Here is a 21,820-nt window from a genome sequence, read left to right as displayed (position 1 = left end):
TAATGTGATGGTATGCTGCTAAGCGAAGTGCAACATGGAGTCAGTGGTCAAAACTCACATATCATTACAACATCCCTTTACTGGCAAATCTATTTTCAAAAATTTCAAGGGGGTCAAGGCTGTTTCCTGAAAGAAAACAATCTTTGCTGTCTGCCTGCACAAGAGAGAAATCCAGATTGTAGTATAGTTGTAATACAATTCTTTTACTTTAAACCGTTGCTTTTTTTTTTTTTTATAGAATTCATTCCTTTCAAAATTCTTAGCAGAGCTTGGAGCAGTGATCCAGCTCTTAAATATTTCTATCTGATAGAGACTTCTAGTTGCAGATTCCTTACCTTAGAATTTCCAGCAGGCATCAGTCTGGATTCTGAGATTTTTCTCGAGCAGTACCCCTGCGCGCTTTCAGGTGGCAACGGTTAGCTCTGTGTTAATCTTCTGCGTTGTGCATGCCGGATATGACGCAGCTGGACCTATATAGACGCCTCCCAAGCATGCTGACGTCTGTTCTTTTCTTTCTATGCCAGAGAGCGGAGATCTGAGAAGAGCTGCCCCTCAGTCACTTTTTGGCTGTTTTTTTTCAACTTTTCGTCGAAGATTTTTGAGTGTCTACGCTGCTGGTGCATTGAGGATGTCATTACGCAAGATCAGGTTCAAGCCTTGCTGATCCTGTAATCGGGTGATGTCCATGACGGATCTGCACCTGGTGTGCTTGTGGTGTTTGGAGCACAACCATGACCCGAAGTCGTGCTCAGAGTGTTGGGCCATGCATACGAAAGCTGTGAGGGAGCAGTCCCTAAAGCTCATTGCGGAGGAAGGTTCAGAGAACAGCCGTGGAGCTCCCATTTTTCATCACCCCACTCCAAGTCCTCAGGCGGTTAGGTAAGTCGAGGAACAAAAAAGTCGAAGAAAAAGCATTCTTTGATTTCACCCAGTCATTCGGCCGATGCGCCGAGGGAAAATGAGTGTCGTAATTCCAGGCCTCAGTCTTCAGAGTCTGCGTCTGGGTCGGCTTCGTGCTTCCCCGAGTTTCTGGGAGCCAGAGCGATCCCTGTCCAACTCCATTAGTTTATGAGGCCATGTGCCTTATATTTGGGAAGTTAGACTCTGCCCGAGCTCCTAAAGGCCCTGCAGAGTCATCAGGGGCCCCCTTGGGTCCCGCGCCGGCAGCTTCAGCCTCTGCTCCGGAGGGCACCCATGGATCTATGACTGGATCCGAACGGGCATGGGTCGTACCACCTCAATCTTCCTCGGCGATAGTTCCGAATTCGACGTTCCTGATGCCGCCTGGGCACCCGGTCGGCATCAGCCCTATTCTCATTTCAGACATGGAGCTAAACTGATGTCGTGTGACGCTGATTCAGACTTTGACAGGTACCTTGCTCCCTAGCTTGGATCCTGACCATTGTTTTCTTGGGTTGGGGGTAAGGTGACTATTGGGAGGGGTCACTGGACCCTTTGGAACACCAGCTGGAAGATACCATGGACTGGTTGATAGGCCTGGGTGAAGCCAGTGGTCTGGACACTTCTCCTGACACTGGCATGCTTTCTCCCCCTACCGAAGCTACGGAGGATGGAGTCCTATTCAATGTTCTTGAGAAGGGAGGCCGAGGTCCTGGGCCTCGAGCAGTCTTCATTGGCGGTCAGGACTAACATCCTGACATAGGTGTTCAGCCTGCAGGTTCCACTTCTGAACTCTTTTTGCCCTTTAATGAAGCCCTCACTGATGTCCTGCTGGGGACCTGGTCCAAATCCAGCACAGGGGCTCCTGTGAACAGGACTATTGCCCACTGCCACAGACCTGCTTCGAATGACCCAGTGTTTTCTTATGCAACACCCGACCCCTGAGGGCTTGGTTATCCAAGCCTCCTCATCACTGGGCACGTTCCCTTCCGCACTCCCAGATAGGGAATCCAAGAGGCTGAATCAGCTTGGGAAGAAGATGTATTCTTCCTCCAGCCTGACATTGCAGTCTGTCAACACCACATATCTTCTAGGCCGCTATGCCTATATTTTGTGGGACATGGTTGCGCAGGTGCTGCCACAGGTCTTGGAGAAGCCCAGGTCATTCTCTCCCAAGCTGTTGCTGACGGGAGAGACACAGCAGAGTTCAAAATACAATGTGAGCTGGATACGATTGACTCACTAGACGGATCGGTTGCATAGACAGTGGCCTAAAGGCGTCACGCTTGGTTGAGGATGTCTGGCTTTTCGGGGGATGTTCAATCCACCCTTATGGACATGCCCTTTGTTGGCACCCGTCTCTTCAGAGACAAAGCAGACTAGGCGTTCAAGCGCTTTAAGGAGTCCCCGGCTACGGGCAGGTCCGTAGGGCTCACAGCTGCCCCTCATGGCTATGGAAAGGACGTCCAACCATATCCGTTAGTCTCCAGCCACCATGCCTCAAATGCTGCCCAGCCTCTGCGTGGCCGGTGGACGTGTGATCCAGTGTTCGTGTGGATCAGGGAGCCAGCGGTCTGCCCTGCTGGCAGTCCATCACGTCAAACAGGTGGGTTTTGCAAAAGGTCCAATGGGGCTACTCGCTCCCCTTCGAGATTATCCCTCCCTCCATGCCCTCATCCTACGACCATATAAAGGAGGATCACCCAGCACTTCTCTGCGAGGAGGTTATGGCTCTGTTGGCCAAGAGAGTTGTAGAGAGGGTCCCTGTGCCAAAGTAGGTCGTGGTTGGTACTCCTGCTACTTTCTGGTGCGCATAATGGACAAGGGCCTCCACCCTATCCTAGACCTTCGGCACCTTCAAAACGCTCACTCAGGCTTAGGTTTCTATGTGCAGTGGACTGGATAGTAGCGTTGTACTTGCCGGACACCTATTTCTATATTCCTGCCTGCCCACAGACGTTACTTGCGGTTCATGGTAGGCCACAAGCATTTTCAGTTCACCGTGCTCCCTTTTGATCTTACCAGCGCCCCTCGGGTGTTCACCAAGGTGATGGCGATGGTCACAGCTCATCTGCGCAGATCAGGAGTTTCAGTCTTCCCCTACTTCAACGACTGGCTGGTGAAGGCAAGCACACCCCAGGCTGTCTTCTCCCACCTTCAGACTATGGCGGACCTCCCCCATTCGCTGGGGATCACTATTAACGTGCCAAAATCACACCTGACTCCCTCTCAGATGATCCCTTTCATCTGAGGTGTTCTGGACACTGTGCAGTTTCAGGATTATCCTCCCGAATGGCGCGTCAGGGATATTTAGGCTATGATACTGAAGTTTGAGCCTCTATCCTGGATTTCGGTGAGAATGACTCTGAGGCTGCTGGGCCTCATGGCTTCCTGCATCCTGCTGGTAATACATGCCAGATGGCCATATGCAAGCTCTGCAGTGGGACTTGAAGTTCCAGTGGGCGCAGCATCAGAGGAATATCACCCACTGGGCCCAAAACTCAGAGGGAACTGTGAAAGATCTGAGGGGTAGCTCTTGAACCGTGATTGGGTCAGAGGCAGATCCCTCTCCCTTCCCCAATCAAATCTGACAGTAGCAACAGATACATCACTAATGGAATGGGGTGGCCACATGGGAGAAATGGAGATCAGAGTTGCCTTGTCTCCGGCAGAATGCGTGCTCCACATCAATCTTTTGGAGCTCAGGGCGATCAGACTAGCATTGAAAGCATTCCTTCCGTCTGTCAAAGGGAAAGTAGTGCAGGTGTTCACGGACAACACCACCACAATGTGATACTGCTACAAGCAGGGGGGGATGGAGTTGTAGGATCTGTCAGGAGTGTGCATCTGGACATGGCAGGAACATCAGGGCATTTCCCTGGTGTTTCAACACCTGGCGATTGCTCTCCATCTGGAGGTGGCGCAAGGTCGCTTTCAGCAGTGGGGGGGAGCCCTGGTTAGATCTGTTCACCTCTGCAAAGAACACGCAATGTCAGCATTTTCCATGTTGGAGTTAACAAGGTGGCACTCACTCAGTAACACTTTTCGTCTCGAGTGGAGCTCAGACCTCCTGTATGCCTTTCCGCCCATACCACTTCTGCCCAGAGTTCTCAAGAAGATCAAGAACGACCAGGCCCAAGTAATCATTATGGCTCTGGACTGACACGAAGAGTCTGGTATCCTGAGCTATTATGCATGGCCATCGATCCTCCAATCAGAGTGCCCCTGCGGGAGGGTCTTCTGTTGCAGCAGCAGGGGAGGGTTTTGCACCCAAACGTGTCCAGTCCCCACCTTCTTGTGTGGAGATTGAGCGGCTGCAGTTAACAGCTTTTGACCTTCTGTCCAAGTCTGTAACGTTATCTTGGCATCCCTCCACCAAAAAGGTATACACCTGTTGATTAAACAAATAGGGGGCATGGTGCACAGACAAGTCTGACTTCTCTCTGCCCCTTTCTGAGGTCCTCCTCTTTATACTTTCTTTGGCCCAGCAGGGCTCTGCTTTGGGCACCTTCAAAGGTCATTTGTCTGCTGTCTCTGCATTTTTTAGATTACCTAGCTAACCCTCTTTGTTTAAGTCTCCTATAGTCAGTAGATTCCTTAAAGGTCTTACCCATATGTTTTCTCCATCACCATTCGTAATTCCCCAATGGGATTTGAATTTGGTTCTTACTTTTTTAATGTGCGCTTCTTTTGAGTTGCTCCATAATTGTCCCCTCAGCCTTCCTTGTGGTTTATTTATCTGCCCGCAATGTGAGTAAGCTGCAGGTATTGTCATCTAAGACACTCTACCTTTCCATCTATCCTGGCAAAGTGGTGCTTAGCACCAGGGCTTCCTTGTTGCCAAAAGTGGTCACACCCTTTCATGTAGGCCAATCCATCACCTTGCCTACTTTTTAAAGTGCCTCCTCATCCTTCTAAGAAAGAGGAGAGACTCCACCTCCGGGACCCAAAAAGAGCATTGACATTCTACCTTGATCGTATCATAGAGGTCCATGTGGATGATCAACTCTTTGTTGGGTATGTGGGTGTGAAGAAAGGTCGGGCAGAGCAGAAAATAACCATCTCAAGACTGGTCATTCTCTGCATTAACATGTGCAACACATTGGCTAAAAAGCAACCTCCGGATGGGTTTGCGTGATCATTCTACCAGAGTGACAGCTGCAACCACTGCGTTAGCACGCATGGTTCCAGTCCTGGACATCTGTCAGGCAGCAACGTGGGCTTCACTGCACATATTCCCTAAACACTACTGCCTGGACAGTCCGGTCCGAAGGGACAGGTATTTTACCTATTCGGTCCTGCAGGACTTCCTTGTAAAATCTGGATTCACAGACCCACCTCCGGGGATGGTATTGGTTGGGTATCTATTCTAAGGTGAGGAATCTGCAACTTGAAGTCTCTATCACATGAACAAGTTACTTACCTTCGGTAACGCCTTACTTGGTAGAGACATATTCTTGTTGTAGTAGTTGACATACGCTTGTTGCAGATTCCTTACGGGCCGACCCATCCTCCCTGCTTTGCGAACTGATTTCTAGGGACAGGGATTTCTCAGGGCCCTCATTTGAAGCACCATTGGTTAGTGTTCTTCATGTTTCTGTGCTTGTGGCGTGGAAAGTTGTGAAAAGAAACTGATCTCAGCGATCCAGGGTGGCGTCTATATAGGTCCCACAACATCATATCTGGCACATACAATGCTGACGCCACCTGACAGTGTGCAGGGGTACTGCTCGAGAAAAATCTGCAAATCTAGACTGACGCCTGGAGGAAATTCTAAGGTAAGGAATCTGCAACTAGAATCTGTCTCTACCAGATGAAGCATTACCAAAGGTAAATAACTTGTTTTTCATTCAGACTGTCAAAGAGCATTTGGATTCAACTAACTTTGTCTCATAATATATAAGTTCCATTAACATATTGTAATTCTTCATTGTATTTCAGTGGCAGCATGGAACCTGCATTTCACAGAGGTGACCTGCTTTTCTTGACAAATCGAGTGGAAGATCCTATCCGTGTTGGGGAAATTGTGGTCTTTAGGATAGAAGGAAGGGAGATTCCTATTGTTCATCGTGTACTAAAAGTTCATGAAAAGTAAGTACATTCTTTTTTGGGTGCACTGATTTGGAAATGTATGCAGAGCTCTGTAGTAATGAAATAATTGATATATATATCAATATCTTGTTTGCGATTATGTTTCACGTTGTAACATTGAACTAACTTTATTTTCCTCTGTCAAAACCAATAGGTAAACAAGGTGATCTAGGTGCACATCACCTTCCTTCATCTGTCCAGTAGTCACAAGCGTAATTCAGAATTCTTGTGTTTGGGAAACTTTGTTACTCAGAGGCTCCTTAAATGGGAACCCACAGAATTATTACTTACATTATATTAAGTTGGCACACCATAAACCATTTGTCCTATTTTATGTTTGTATAATTGTACAAAAGGTTTATAGTGTACAAAACGTTCTCATATAAACGTGTATACACAAGCCACCAGATTAAATAAGTTGTATGAAACCTGCTCTGCCTACTGAGAAATTTAACAATGACTTAATGAGGGTATAATAATGCACTCTGTATTCATGCTTTTTTTACACCTTTGTCCAATTCATGGGTATTTGTATTTAATACAAAACCTGTATAGTAGGCATAGGTAATAATATTTAGTGTGTGTGTGTATATGTGTAGATATATATATTCACTGGAAAAAAAACGAAAGGGACGTTATAGTTTGTTTCAAATTTTAAACACAAACAACAAGGAAATACAGCAATTATAGTGAGTTATCTGAAGTAACTATAACACATGCACTATTGCAGTGATACTCAAAGTACAGCTCGGGGGCTGCATGCGCCCCTCCTGACCCTTGCATGCGGCCCCTTGGCTGGTCAACAGTAGCACTGTGCTGCTGTATACTGTACTCAGCACTAACATTAAAAAGATGTTATCTAAACAGACGAGCATTTAGTTAAATGTTTACTTCAGGTAAATTGACCTCAGAGGAAGCAAGTAACTAGAGTGTCCTGCATCATTTAACTTTAGGAACACCTTCATTTTTAAAGACCGCTTGCAGCAAACTTTAAAAAATACAATAGTCTCTTCAAAATTCCAAAAGTGTATTTCATTAACACTTAGAACAGTTTTACCCATGTACATTCCATTATTTCAGTGTGTTCAAAAATATTTTTTAAAGTAAACGTTTTCAATCTTGAATTTACAAACATGCATTCTTTTCCCCTCCCTGATTTCAATGCCAATAGTGAACTAAGAGGCAAGTTAGTTCTTATGTGCACTCTCTGTATGGCCACCATTATAGTTTATTAAATGAAACACAGATGAAGGGTTTCTAAAGCACACATATTGACGCTGGTTTTCTGGTTTCACATTGTGCAAATGAGCCACTCGATGAATAGGCTTCACTTCCCCTATACTTACCTTACCACTAAGTCCCCTAAGTAGCCCTACCCCCGTCCCCCCGCCATCAGTGCGGCCCTTGGTCGCATCACAGACCCAACACTTTGGCCCCTGGGAAACTGGTTGCGAGTACGCATGTCATAGGGTAACTATAACTTGGGCCCACATCGTACACTGTTTCCCCACATATTAACATATTCTATGACATCATTGATAATATCACTGCAACGTTTGCTGTAAAACTATTGATTTAGAAAGCTGTGCATGGCTAATGCACGGTATAGTTGCCTTAGGGCAGGAGTTACTTGAGAACTTCTACTGCTGAATTTCTGTGGTTTTGTGTGTTTAAAAAAAAAAAAAAAAAAAACCTAACAATAGCGCCCCCTATAACCTTTGTTTTTTCTGTGAATTTCTGTGTTTTAAAAAAATGCTATTTACTAACTATAATGCCCCTGTAATCTTTGTTTTTTTTTTTGGTGAAAATATATAATTTCTGATGAAACATGGCAACTGAAGTGTGCCTTGAATTAGTGGTTGTTACAAGATAAGTAAGATTTATGGTACACACAATACACACTGTAAACACACCTGCTATACGAGTTATGTCATGTTACCGAGATCTGTATTGCACGAACCGATAAAATCAGTATGGTCTCGCAGCACCATTGATCGTTTTGAACTGGTTGATTGCTTAGTTAGTCGAACACTCGCCACTGAAACCTGCGGCAAACTACAAGTCACAAGTTTTAATCATTTGAGCTGAGAAATTTGAGTGCCATTAAATAATGTAACAGAAGCACAAGTTATTCACAATTCTTAGAAACTGCATTCCTATGCCACCATAACACACTAAGCCCTCTTTTGAGCAATTTTCTTTTTATTCTTGAAATCCAGCCTGGTATATGCAGCAATGGATTTAACAGAGGATTGAGGTGGACCACTTTCTCAATAATAAACACCCCCTTATCTTTGGTTTCCTGCATAGGGGTGGGAGGAGGCTCTGTTTCTATTTAGAATACTTTACATTTTGCTACCCCCTGCTAGGTTTTAAAGTCTACAACGTATTCCATGTCCAAACAATGGAGATTGCATGTGGGTAGGGCTAAGAAATGTACTTGCATGATTGTTAATGTAAGTACACCCTAGGAAAACACTGTCCAAGGGGGGTACCCCGGCCCTGGGGTTTATGGGCACAGCAGTACCCACTGACAAAAGGAATGCAGATTCAAGAGTGGGGAGGGGGCTTTATGGATTATAAAAAGCCATGCATTTTAAGAACTAAGCATATGTTTCTTTGCTGAAATACACTGCAAGGATGCTGCCTTGCTGCTGATCCCACTGAGGAAATCAAATCTGCTTGCCGGCTCTTACGAATGAGACCTGGCAAGGCTGTGAATTGGGGTGGGGGGTGGTCCATACGGGCCTGTCACAGGGGCACTATCAATGCTGGGAGGTGTAGCACTGACAGCGATCAGTACACTTCACACAAGCTTCATGAGAAGCTCCAGCACCCTCTCCACTGAAGCTTTTATGAGGAGAAGCCCTTATGAGGAGAAGCCCTTGTGGAAGTTTTAGTCCATTCCCATGTGCTTTTCACCGGATCCAGTGGTGGCACCTATTTAGGTAGCTGCTAAAGTTGGAATCCAGTCTCTTGGTGACCATAAAATTGAGGAAAGAATATTAGCTTTTTAAAACCTGTCTAACCGGATATATGAATGCCTTCTAAGGGTCATGCTTACTAAATATGATGCTTTTATTTTATTTGTCCTTCATGTATGCAGGGACGTTGTACATTAAAATAAACAGTACATTTATGTATAGGAATGCAAAATCATTTCGTTGGAAGTGAGTTTCAAGATGCAGCTTCCTGGTTGAAGTGGTGGCAGCCAATTAGATCTCACCATGGGATCTGTCAGATCCGCAGAGGATTCGCATCCCTAGATATACATATATCTTCTTTCTTTAATTAATCCAAAACTACTGAACAGATTTGCACTCAATTATAAAAAAAAGCACTCTTTTTGGACCAAGATTTAGCTTTCTGCCAAATTTGGTGTAACTCTGTTAAGCGGTTCAGGCTGTAGGCTTGTTCAAAATCCCTACAGCAAATTGTATGGAGAAAATGTGATTTGAGACCCTTTCTCCTCGTTCTCTGCCCGCGTTTTGGGAATCACCCTGAAACTTTCCAAACAGCAGTTGAAGTGAGTGACAAACTAGTTTTGAAAATTTCATGAAACTGCGCTAAAGTTATTAGGAAAACAAAAGAAATGCTTTTGCCTATGGAAACCAGGTCCTAACTATAATTACCTACTGGGGACTGCCAGTAAATTATTTATATATGTGTATATATATGTTTAACTGTCTCACTTAACATGTCTATCGGTCTCTAAATGGGTATGTAAGTACTTGTATGGGTTGCTTACTGGCTGGTTAGTGAGCATTTGGCTATGTAACTGTGTGAAAGTGCCTCATGTTTCTTAGGTACATAAGTGATGTGTATACGTGTGAGTGACTCTGTAAGCGCCATCTGTCTGGATATGTGAAGCGCTCTATGGTTTTGAAAGTAGGCATGTCAGTAGCTGTACCGGTGGACGGCTGGTTGTTTGGCTGTCTACGTCTGTCTGTTAGAGTGTTTCCTGGATTGACAAATGGCTGTATGTGTCTGAGTGAATCTCACAGTGCCTGTATAGGGGTGTGAAAGAGTATATTAGTGGACGTATAGGTGAGCAAATAGGTGTGTGGATGGTTTTCTTAGTGTCTTTCTCACCGTGTTAGTTACTCTTTGGCTAAACCAGTTTCTGCTTAATAAATATACTTCAGAAACTGTAACTGAGTTTAACCAAAGTTCCATAACCTTAAAAAGGAACTCTCCTTTCAGCCTCGTTCCTCTATATGGTCATGGAACTCCTCAGTGATGATTAGCAATATCCTTATAATGTACAGCATATTTCCCTCATATAAAGTTTTTATGTTGTTCAAACATAAATGTGCCAAATGTTTAAAGCTGTCCGAAAAATTACTACAACAGTTTTAGAAAGCATATCTCAGAGCATCTGCCAGCCTTACTGTTTTGATGTCAAGTTTGTCTTTGCTTACTTGCCCCTCCTTGGTTCCACTGCTTTCATCTATTATCTCATTGTCCCAATGTTTTAGCTACGTTTTCACCAAGATTACCATAGCTGTTGTATTGAGACATTTAGGGTTGATGTGGGAAGCCGCCTACCCAGCAAAGATGGTTATCAAACATAGGATCTTTCACTGTCCTATAGAAAGTCTAGTGGATGATTCTACTTAGCCCTTTAAATAGAATGCAGTAGTAATAGGAAGAAAGCCTAAAGTGGCTGCCATGATTCTAAGAGGCAGCCCATAACACCCATAAGGAACTTCAGGACACTCATCAAACTGGTATGTGGTATACTGGTTGTGTTTAAAAAAAAAAAAAAGAAAAAAAAAAAGTTCTAGTCTTCTAGATATGTGGTTGGGGAAATGATAGTGTCCACTCCAAGGTGTGATGTTAAGCAACATGCATTACCTCCACTGATGTCCAGGAGCTGCGGCCTCTTAGGGAACACATCAGAATCTTTCTCAACCATGAGAAAAATACTAGGTCTCAGAATGTGTCTTAAGCAAAAATTTAGGGTGTCCCATGTTAAGATGATTGATCCTTTCACTTGGTTGAGTCATGCCGTATATGACTTTTTGGGGGTGAAAAATCTGCCTCTTAGCCTTGTACTGGTCAAAAAGCTCATCAAACTGTTTTTTAGAAAGGGGTGAAGTGCTGCATCTACCCTTGTGTTTAATGTGTGTATTATTTATTAAGCCGATTTTTACTTTAAGGCTGCATCTTTCCCTTTTCCTTTCTTCTAACCACTCCATGCCCCTACCTTTTTTTAAAACAAAGCAGTTTAATAAGTTAGTGACAAATGTTTTGTTACTAGTTCAACATTGCAGTTGCAAATAATTTACATTTTCTGTTTAAAGTGACTTGTAATTGAGAGCACCCATCATACTTAAAAATAGTGTGATTGTTAGAGCTGTCCGCTTTTGGCATGGTTTCTTCTGTCTTTTTTTCTTCTGACCTCCCATTTTAACCCTGTGGAGAATTTTTTTTGCTGCCTTTTTGGACTCTGGGCACTTTACCACTGCCGACCAGCGCTAAAGTGCAAGTGCTCCCTGTCTAAATTGTAGAGGTGATTGGTTTATTTTGATTGGCATATTTAATTAACTAGTAAGTCCCTAGTCAAGTGCACTATGTGTGCCCCAGGGCCTGTAAATCAAGTGGGTTAGCAGCACTGATTGTCTCAGACCTGCCACTGCAATGTCTGTGTGTGCAGTTTTAAACTGCCATTTCAACCTAGCAGTAGACCCACTTGCCAGGCCCAGACATTACCTTTTACTACTTGTAAGTCACCCCTAAAGTAGGCTCAAGACAGCCCCATAGGCGGGGTGCAGTGTCTTTAAAAAGCAGGACATGTACTGGTGTGCTTTACATGTCCTGATAGTGAAATACTGCTAAACATGTTTCTCACTGTTGCAAGATCTAGCTGTCCGGGTAACATGGTGATTTCCTTGAAATATCCTTTAAGTCTAATTTCCTTTTGGGAACAGATAGAAAAATGGAGTCTGGGGGTCTCTGAACTCACAGTTTAAATGTACACCTTTTGGTGAAGTTGGTTACTAAACTGTGAGTTCAATCAATCAATCACAAAATTTATAAAGCACACCTCTCACCCATGAGGGTCTCAAGGCTGTGGTGGGGGGGGGAGGGGAGGCGTAGTGCCGGTGCGCTGCTACTGCTCGAACAGCCAGGTCTTGAAAAGTCTCCTGAAGGTAAGGAGGTCCTTGGTCTGGCACAGGTTGGTGGGAAGAGTGTTCCACGTTTTGGTGGCGTTTTGAGTTTAAATATGACACTATAAGAAAGTAGGCATTTTCTTGCTTAATCATTCTGTGCCTCTGCCTGCCGAATACATGTCTGGGTCAGGATGACAGTTGGGCTGTTTGTACATTTGCTCTAGACAGTCACACAAAGGTAGCTGACGTGTGCCCTGCATATCCTGAAGGCACATCACCAGGCTGAAGGGTCTTCCTCCGCTAGAGTAGTGGGAGGAACTAACATTTGCACTGGAATAGGGCTGTGCCTGTCCCCTCACAAAGCAGTCCCCAACCCCCGGGAGTGTCTGGGGCCAGGGCAGGGAACAGCATGGTGTTGTGCTCTGCGTCTCTTAGACGTTTGCCTACTTCAAAGACAGAATTGGATAGAAGTACTTGACTCTGGAAATTCTGCCAGGAAGAAGAGCTTGATGTGGCAGGAAGGGACTGCCACTCTGCCTGTTGCTTTGTTGTGCTGGCCTGTGGCTTCTGTCCTGGGAGTTAAGGGACTTGGCTTTCTGCCTCCTGCTTCCAAAGGTTCTCCAAGGGTTAGGACTGAGCTTGCCTCCTGTTAAGAAGTCTTTGGAACATCAAATACTTCACTTGCCGGCACCTGGGCTCTCTCGCTGAGACTCCTGTAGTGTGGTGCCAAATGCAGTTCCTTCGATCTTGGGAGTGAGTTCTGGTGCAGCAAGAAAGAAACTAGTGCATCGACTTCCAGAGGGACTTCAGAACTGGCGCCGCTGTCTGACTCCGCTGCCTGCACTGGAGTCATGGTAACCTACAATGCAGGTGTGACACCGCCTCCGAAGTCACACCACACTGTGAGTCCAGATTGGTGTATCACCGACGTCCATGGCATCCGACTCCGCTGCAGCACCTGTGACCCTGTGGTGTGATTGTAGTGTCGCAAAGTCGTCCCCTTGCGTCTTGTTCTGCTGGATTCATTGACCCTGCTTTGTCATAACGAACCACCGCCTCTTCACTAATGCTGCATCACCTCCCTTGCAACCATAAGAAACTGATGCCTCACCTCCCCAGTGGCAGTAAGGAACCAACACCACACTGGCTCCAGCGACACTTCACCGCCCGACTTCATGCAACATCTTTGTTTCCACATTGTTTTCCAAGGTACTGTAAATGGGATCTATATGACTCCGTGGCTAGCTACACTCCTTTGCGGGTGGCGCCGGATTGTTTTGAAGTGACTCCATCAAGCTGTTGGATAGCCCTAGTTGGAGCTATTGTGTTTTTTAAGTGCTATACTACATTTAATCTTTGAAAATTAGCATCTTTTCTTGTGTATATTGGATTTTTGTTTTATTCAGAAAATATTGGCTATTTTTCTAAACTGATGTGGAGTACTTTTGTGCTGTCTTCACTGTGTTACTGTGTACAAATACTTTACACATTGCCTCTGAGATAAGCCTAACTACTTGAGCTAAGCTACCAAACGGGTGAACAGTGGTTATTTTAGCTGTGTAACTCCCTTACACTGACTAGGGTGAGGGTCATTACTTGGACAGGGTCAAACCACTGCCAACCAGAGACCCCATTTGTAACAGTAATATAGCCGGGAGTGCAGGAAATGACCTGTTCTAGTGAATGAAAGGTCTAGCACTCACCCAGCAGTTCAGCATGATTTTGGGGTGGTGGTAATATAGAAGTCCTAGATTATCGGTACGTAAGATAAATATGCAGAGATGGAATTTCCCTGGTCATATTCTCAGTAATGCAGCCTGTGGAACATTTATTGCTTTACCCAGGAATACTTTTATAAACTAATTTTATTGACACAAAATGGAGCACATTACAGCAAATGTACTGTCAAGCAACAGTGCAATTGAGGTTATATGCAAGCGCAAATACAACGGGACCATGTGAAAGATACAGCACTTGTGTAAGGGAAAGTATGTGTCCATGGTGCAGTGTCTTTTTGCTAGGTGGGGAAAGTAACCATAACTTGTAGCCAAAAGAATAACCCATCACTCTGCCTGGAAATTCTCCAATTCTTCTGCTCCAGGGATGACCTCTGTGGATGGGAACAGTAAAGGTCTGGGTCAACTCGAGAGGGTAGGGGAGAGTTCAGCCAAGCGTTTTCATTGGCCGAGACAGTGGTTCCACGATCTTGGGCGGGCCGGAATGACAATTGAAATAATGTTCGAGACAGCAGCTAGACATAGATACTTAAGGCAACTGGCAGTCATCTGCGATCTAAGTACAAAATCGTGGAGAATAAAATCACAGTGCTCCGTAACAGTGAACTTCATCTGTACTCCTCCGAGTAGAGTTCTGAGCCCTCTGCCCATGCCCACTTAATTACTTCAGCCCACCAAAGCAGAATGGGGAGGGAGGGAGAGGGGATAGATTTCTATTGCATAGCTATCTCTCTTTTGCCCACCTGAAACGTTAGGGCAGTGAATTGAGCTGGGCCCTCTGAGCTTTGAAACAGGGAAGCAGGCCAAGCCAGCACCGTTGAACCTTATCTAAGTGTTCCCTGCCTATAGCCCATGAGATTTTGGACAATAGAGTCCCGGAGAGGCCTGTAGGTCCAAAACATGTGCATTATGTCAGCCAGGTCTGTTGTACATCTGGAGTACTTGTTCGCAACCGTGTTGTAGATACATTAAAGACATTGAGAGGGTCAGATGGGCCTTGTGCAGGAGGCAGAATTGTATGTATTTGAATCAGTGCTATGAGGGATCATGTTTGGGTACTCTAGCACCTTGAGCCATTCCGAATTACGGAATAGTTGTCCCAAGGAGTCCTTCCAGTCAGATCGCAGGTTGTCCAGTGCCTTAGGGGGTTGCACGCAAAAGCTCATTGTATCATAGTCACCAGTCACCTGCCATGTCCCATTTAATGTAATGTATGCAGCAGTGGGTGTTGAGGTGGGTCCACATCGCGACCCCCTCCCACCAGTGCCACTGGGAGTGCCCCATACGTCAAACTCCCGCTGAAACGTTAGACCTCTTGTAGGTCTTGGCGGGACAGTTGTGCCACCTCTGCAAATAAGTTGCAGAGTGTGGTGACATCTGCCTCCTTCCACAGCGCAGGCATCAGCCAGTCATAGTACCTCTCTCCTCCAGCTCCTAGGGAAGTCCCTGGAATGGGATCAACGGGGCATAGGGTTGTAGAGCGATTGTTTCCGCAAGCCTCTTCGCAAGCACTCATGGGCCATGCAAAGGATTGAGTAGGAGCCTCTAGTTTCTCTGCCTGGCAGAATTAACAGTGGTGAAAAGCCATCACAGACTCAGCCCACTGGATTCCCGTCTCGTCCATGTGTTGTCCTGCCAACCAACGGGCCACCCATCGAAGTTGGGTGGCCAGGGAGTAGTGTGTGAAATTCAGGGCTCCCATGCCTCCCACTGAGAGAGGCAGTTGTAATCTTGCTAGCACCGCTCTCTTACAAGCAGTGAGTCTAGGTGTCAGAGGTTGTTTGGATCGGCACAGGTAGGTTGATTATATGGTAGAGCAGGTGGAGTAGCATCACCATTTTAGAGAGGCCCACTCGGCCCACCATAGAAAGAGGAAGGGATACCCAAATGGAAATATGGAAAGCAGGGATACTGTTATCCTACCAAGGTTACCTCCCAGAAGGTCTATTGCTGTGCGCTATGTCTGGATCCACAGATACTTAAAGCTTCTTGGGATACAGGTTAGGTCACTTCAATGAACTGCTACTTCGGGTTGAGAAAGGATTCCATACACCTCATAACGTAGGTGCCTGTGGTTTTTTAAGATAAGATTTCAATGTGAACCATTTAAATATCTTTACTTTAGTCCCAAGAATGAATTTCCCTAGTGGCCTCTTGGAAGCAAAGATGACTGCTTTTTATGGAATGCAAAATCCTGGATTACTTCAAAATAATTCCTTGCTTAGTTACTTACTAAAGACATTTAGAGTTGTACTAGAATTTGTGCTTTCACTAACCTTTCCCGTTTGGCAATCTATTCATTATCATTATGCATGGCTCCTACCCGATTGAATAGAACGATGACATTCCTATTTTGTACATAACATATTTAGAGATCTGATTGACAGCCGAGATGATCCTGATATATATATATATATATATATATATATATATATATATATATATATATATATATATATATGTGTATGTATGTTCGATGGCATGTGTAGCTGCAGATACACATGCTGTGCATATCCCGCCATCTAGTGTTGGGTTCGGAGTGTTACAAGTTGTTTTTCTTCGAAGAAGTCTTTTCGAGTCACGAGATCGAGGGACTCGACCCATTTCAGCTCCATTGCGCATGGGCGTCGACTCCATCTTAGATTGTTTTCTTTCTGCCATCGGGTTAGATATCGGAAAATTCGACGGTATTGTTTGCGTTCGGTATCGGGTTAGTTAACGTAGATCAACACCGAATTTTGAAGAGCTCCGGTGGCCCTTCGGGGTTTCGATTCCCCGGCGGGGCCCGGTCGGCCCGACCGCTTGCGTCTACAAGACTGATGGAACGGACCACATTCCGCTTCTGCCCCGAATGCCACAACAAGTATCCTTACACAGATCAACACTTGGTCTGTAATTTGTGTTTGTCTCCCGAACACAAAGAGGATACCTGTGAGGCCTGTCGAGCGTTTCAGCCGAGTAAAAAAAGGCTGATGGACCGGAGAGCAAGAAGACTTCAAGTGGCGTCGGCGCCGTCAGGACACCACGACTTGGACGAAGAAGAAACCATCTCCATTGCTGATTCGGACTCGGACGAGGCCGAAACAGAACAGATGCCGAAAACAGTGAGTAAAACAGCCCGGCCAAAACTCACGTAAAAATCATCAAAGCCCAGGGGACGCCACCGCCGGCAGGCCATGGCTTAACCCAAAAAATCGGTGACCGTCCATCGGCACCGAAAAAGGGCACACGTGTCGAAGTCATCCGACTCCGGTCGAGATACCGGCACAGAACAGACTCGGCACTGAGACACTGGTTCAGAACAATCTCGACATCGAGATACCGGCACCGAAACGAGTTGGCACCGAGAGATCGGAACACCGAAACTCAAAGTGGCTTCGGAGCCGAAAAAGACAGTTGAAAAGTTTTCGATACCGAAACATACGGCTTCGGAGCCGAAAACAAGTTCCTACACCGAGGAACAAGGGCTTTCCACTCAAATGCAAAGCCATAAATTCGGACAAGAACTAGAGGCAGGGGAGCCAGATCATACACGGAGAAGGCTCCATATCCAAAAGGAGACAGGGAAGATAAGAACTCTCCCTCCTATAAAGATGAAAAGGAAACTTGCTTTCCAGGATAAAGATAAACAACCACAGGCAAAGGTGGCAAAACAAGTAACTCCGCCACCATCACCACAACGCACACCGCAACCTTCACCAATTGCTAGCCCACCTATGATGCAGTCTCCAACGCACACAGGAATGAGCCAAGATGACCCAGATGCATGGGATCTTTATGATGCTCCTGTGTCAGATAATAGTCCCGACTGTTACCCAGCAAGACCATCACCACCTGAAGACAGTACTGCTTACACACAGGTGGTGTCCAGAGCAGCTGCTTTTCACAACGTGACATTGCACGCTGAACCGATTGAAGATAACTTTTTATTTAATACTCTGTTGTCCACACATAGTCAGAACCAAAGTCTTCCGATGTTACCGGGATTGTTGAAACACGCAAAGCAAGTATTTCCAGAACCCGTAAAAGGCAGCCATCACTCCTAGGGTGGAGAAAATGTACAAGCCTCCCCCAACAGACCCTATGTACATCACGCAGCAACTGACACCTGACTCAGTAGTAGTAGGCACAGATCGTAAAAGGGCGAATTCGCACACCTCCAGAGATGCACCACCACCCGACAAAGAAAGTCGCAAGTTCGACGCAGCGGGGAAAAGAGTGGCAGCACAAGCAGCCAATCTATGGCACATTGCCAATTCACAGGCATTGCTGGCAAGTTATGACAGAGCCCACTGGGATGAAATGCAGCACTTTATTGAACATCTGCCCAAAGAATTCCAAAAGCGTGCACAACAAGTGGTGGAAGAGAACCAACGTATCTCCAATAACCAGATACGTTCGGCAATGGACGCAGCAGACACAGCTGCAAGAACTGTGAATACAGCGGTCACAATTCGGAGGCACGCATGGCTACGCACCTCAGGATTCAAGCCCGAAATCCAACAGGCTGTGCTTATTAATATGCCTTTTAATGGACAGCAGTTGTTTGGGCCGGAAGTGGACACAGCTATCGAGAAGCTGAAAAAGGATACAGATACGACCAAGGCCATGGGCGCGCTCTACTCCCCACAGAGCAGAGGCACTTATAGGAAGACAAAATTTAGAGGGGGGTTTCGGGGCCAAACCACAGAACCCTCAACCTCACAAACCAGGCCCACATACCAGAGCCAGTATCAGAGAGGAGGCTTTCGGGGACAATACAGAGGTGGACAGTTCCCTAAAATTAGAGGGAAGTTCCAAAGTCCAAAGACCCCTAAAAACAAACTGTGACTTCAGTGTCACAAATCCACAACACATAACACCAGTGGGGGGGAGACGAACAGATTTTTACCAAAATTGGGAGGAAATAACAGACTCGTGGGTCCTAGCCATCATCCAACATGGTTATTGCATAGAATTCCTACAATTACCACCAAATGTGCCTCCAAAAACACACAACATGTCCAAACACATGGATCTATTACAGCTAGAGGTCCAAGCCTTGTTACAAAACGATGCAATAGAACTAGTACACAATCATCAGAAAGAAACAGGGGTTTACTCCCTGTACTTTCTCATACCCAAAAAGGACAAAACTCTAAGACCCATATTACATCTCAGAACACTAAATCTTTACATCAAATCAGATCACTTTCACATGGTGACACTTCAAGACGTAATCCCCTTGCTCAAACAACAAGACTACATGACGACATTAGATCTCAAGGATGCGTACTTCCATATACCTATACATCCTTCACACAGGAAATACTTAAGGTTTGTAATCCAAGGAGTACATTACCAATTCAAAGTGTTACCATTCGGGATAGCAACAGCACCAAGGGTATTTACAAAATGCCTTGCAGTAGTAGCAGCACATATCAGAAGACAGCACATACACGTATTCCCGTATCTAGACTATTGGTTAATCAAAACCAACACACAAGAACAGTGTTTTCAACACACAAAATACGTCATAGAAACCCTTCACAAACTAGGTTTCTCACTAAACTACCAAAAATCACACCTACAGCCGTGTCTAATACAACAACACTTAGGAGCAACAATCAACACAAACAAAGGGATTGCCACTCCAAGTCCACAAAGGGTACAAGCATTCCAAAACGTAATACAAAGCATGCGCCCAAACCCAAAGTATCAGGTAAAATTAGTGATGAAACTACTAAGAATGATGTCCTCATGCATAGCCATTGTCCCAAACGCAAGATTACACATGCGGCCCTTGCAACAGTGCCTAGCAACACAATGGACACAAGCACAGGGTCAAATTCAAGATCTAGTGTTGATATACCGCCAAACACACACCTCGCTACAATGGTGGAATCATATAAATTTAAATCAAGGACGGCCTTTCCAGGACCCAGTGCCTCAATACGTAATCACAACAGATGCTTCAATGGTAGGGTGGGGAGCACACCTCAACCAACACAGCATCCAGGGACAATGGGACACTCAGCAGAAACAACTTCACATAAATCAGCTAGAACTACTAGCAGTGTTTCTAGCGTTGAAAGCATTTCAACCGCTAATAGCCCACAAACACATTCTTGTCAAAACAGACAACATGACAACAATGTATTACTTAAACAGGGAGGCACACACTCATCACCACTGTGTCTCTGCACAGAAAATTTGGCATTGGGCGAATCACAATCACATTCACCTAATAGCGCAATACATCCCAGGAATTCAAAACCAGTTGGCAGACAATCTCAGTCGAGATCAACAACAGATCCACGAATGGGAGATTCATCCCCAGATACTGCAAACCTACTTCAAAAACTGGGGAACACCGCAAATAGACCTATTCGCAACAAAAGAAAACGCAAAATGCCAAAACTTTGCATCCAGGTACCCACAGCCTCACTCCAAGGGCAATGTGTTATGGATGAGTTGGTCAGGGATATTTGCTTACGCTTTTCCCCCTCTCCCACTCATTCCGTATCTAGTAAACAAACTGAGTCAAAACAAACTCAAACTAATACTAATAGCACCAACTTGGGCACGACAACCTTGGTACACAACACTACTAGACCTGTCGGTAGTGCCTCATATCAAACTACCAAACAGACCAGATCTGTTAACTCAACACAAACAGCAGATCAGACACCCGAATCCAGCATCGCTCAATCTAGCAATCTGGCTCCTTAAGTCTTAGAATTCGGACATCTAAACCTCACACAGGAATGTATGGAGGTCATCAAACAGGCTAGAAAACCTACTACAAGACATTGTTACGCAAATAAATGGAAACGATTTGTTTATTACTGTCACAATAATCAAATTCAACCATTACACTCGTCCGCTACACACATTGTAAGCTACTTACTACACTTACAAAAATCTAAGTTAGCTTTTTCATCTATTAAAATACATCTCACAGCAATTTCAGCTTATCTGCAAATTACACATTCAACTTCACTATTTAGGATCCCAGTCATAAAAGCTTTTATGGAGGGTCTAAAAGGGATCATTCCACCGAGAACACCACCAGTTCCTTTGTGGAACCTCAATATTGTATTAACAAGACTCATGGGTCCACCATTCGAACCCATGCACTCTTGTGAAATGCAATACCTAACTTGGAAAGTAGCCTTCCTAATAGCCATCGCATCTCTCAGAAGAGTAAGTGAAATGCAAGCCTTTACCATACAAGAACCCTTTATACAAATACACAAACATAAAGTGGTTCTACGCACAAATCACAAATTTTTACCAAAAGTCATTTCACCCTTCCACTTAAACCAAACTGTGGAACTCCCAGTGTTTTTTCCACAACCAGACTCTGTAGCTGAAAGAGCATTACATACATTAGACATAAAAAGAGCTCTAATGTACTACATTGATAGAACCAAACAATTTCGCAAAACAGTTGTTTGTAGCTTACCAAAAACCTCATACAGGAAATCCAATATCCAAACAAGGCATTGCCAGATGGATAGTGAAATGTATTCAAACCTGTTATGTTAAAGCTAAGAGAGAACTGCCTATTACACCAAGGGCACACTCCACTAGAAAGAAAGGCGCCACAATGGCCTTTCTAGGAAATATACCAATGACAGAAATCTGTAAGGCAGCCACATGGTCTACGCCTCATACATTCACTAAACATTACTGCGTGGATGTGTTAACAGCACAACAAGCCACAGTAGGACAAGCAGTACTAAGAACTTTATTTTAAACAACTTCAACTCCTACAGGCTAAACCACCGCTTTTGGGGAGATAACTGCTTACTAGTCTATGCACAGCATGTGTATCTGCAGCTACACATGCCATCGAACGGAAAATGTCACTTACCCAGTGTACATCTGTTCGTGGCATGAGACACTACAGATTCACATGCGCCCTCCCACCTCCCCGGGAGCCTGTAGCCGGTGTAAGTTGATCAAAATTAAACTTGTACGTTTGTAAATTTG

At 45.0% G+C, this 21,820-nt stretch overlaps 1 protein-coding gene across 1 annotated transcript in view; it reads left to right on the top strand.

The window, feature by feature from the left end:
• The window catches only part of SEC11A (SEC11 homolog A, signal peptidase complex subunit), a 139,269-nt gene that overhangs the window by 53,359 nt on the left and 64,090 nt on the right, over window positions 1-21,820 (top strand). Inside the window, exon 3 of the mRNA XM_069222351.1 lies at window positions 5,842-5,991. Coding sequence (XP_069078452.1) covers window positions 5,842-5,991 — 150 coding nt within the window. The remainder of the gene's footprint in view (window positions 1-5,841; window positions 5,992-21,820) is intronic.

This window comes from Pleurodeles waltl, chromosome 3_1 (genome assembly GCF_031143425.1).
Source record: "Pleurodeles waltl isolate 20211129_DDA chromosome 3_1, aPleWal1.hap1.20221129, whole genome shotgun sequence".
NCBI classification, from domain to species: Eukaryota; Metazoa; Chordata; class Amphibia; order Caudata; family Salamandridae; genus Pleurodeles; species Pleurodeles waltl.
This window is presented reverse-complemented; position numbering and strand designations above follow the sequence as displayed.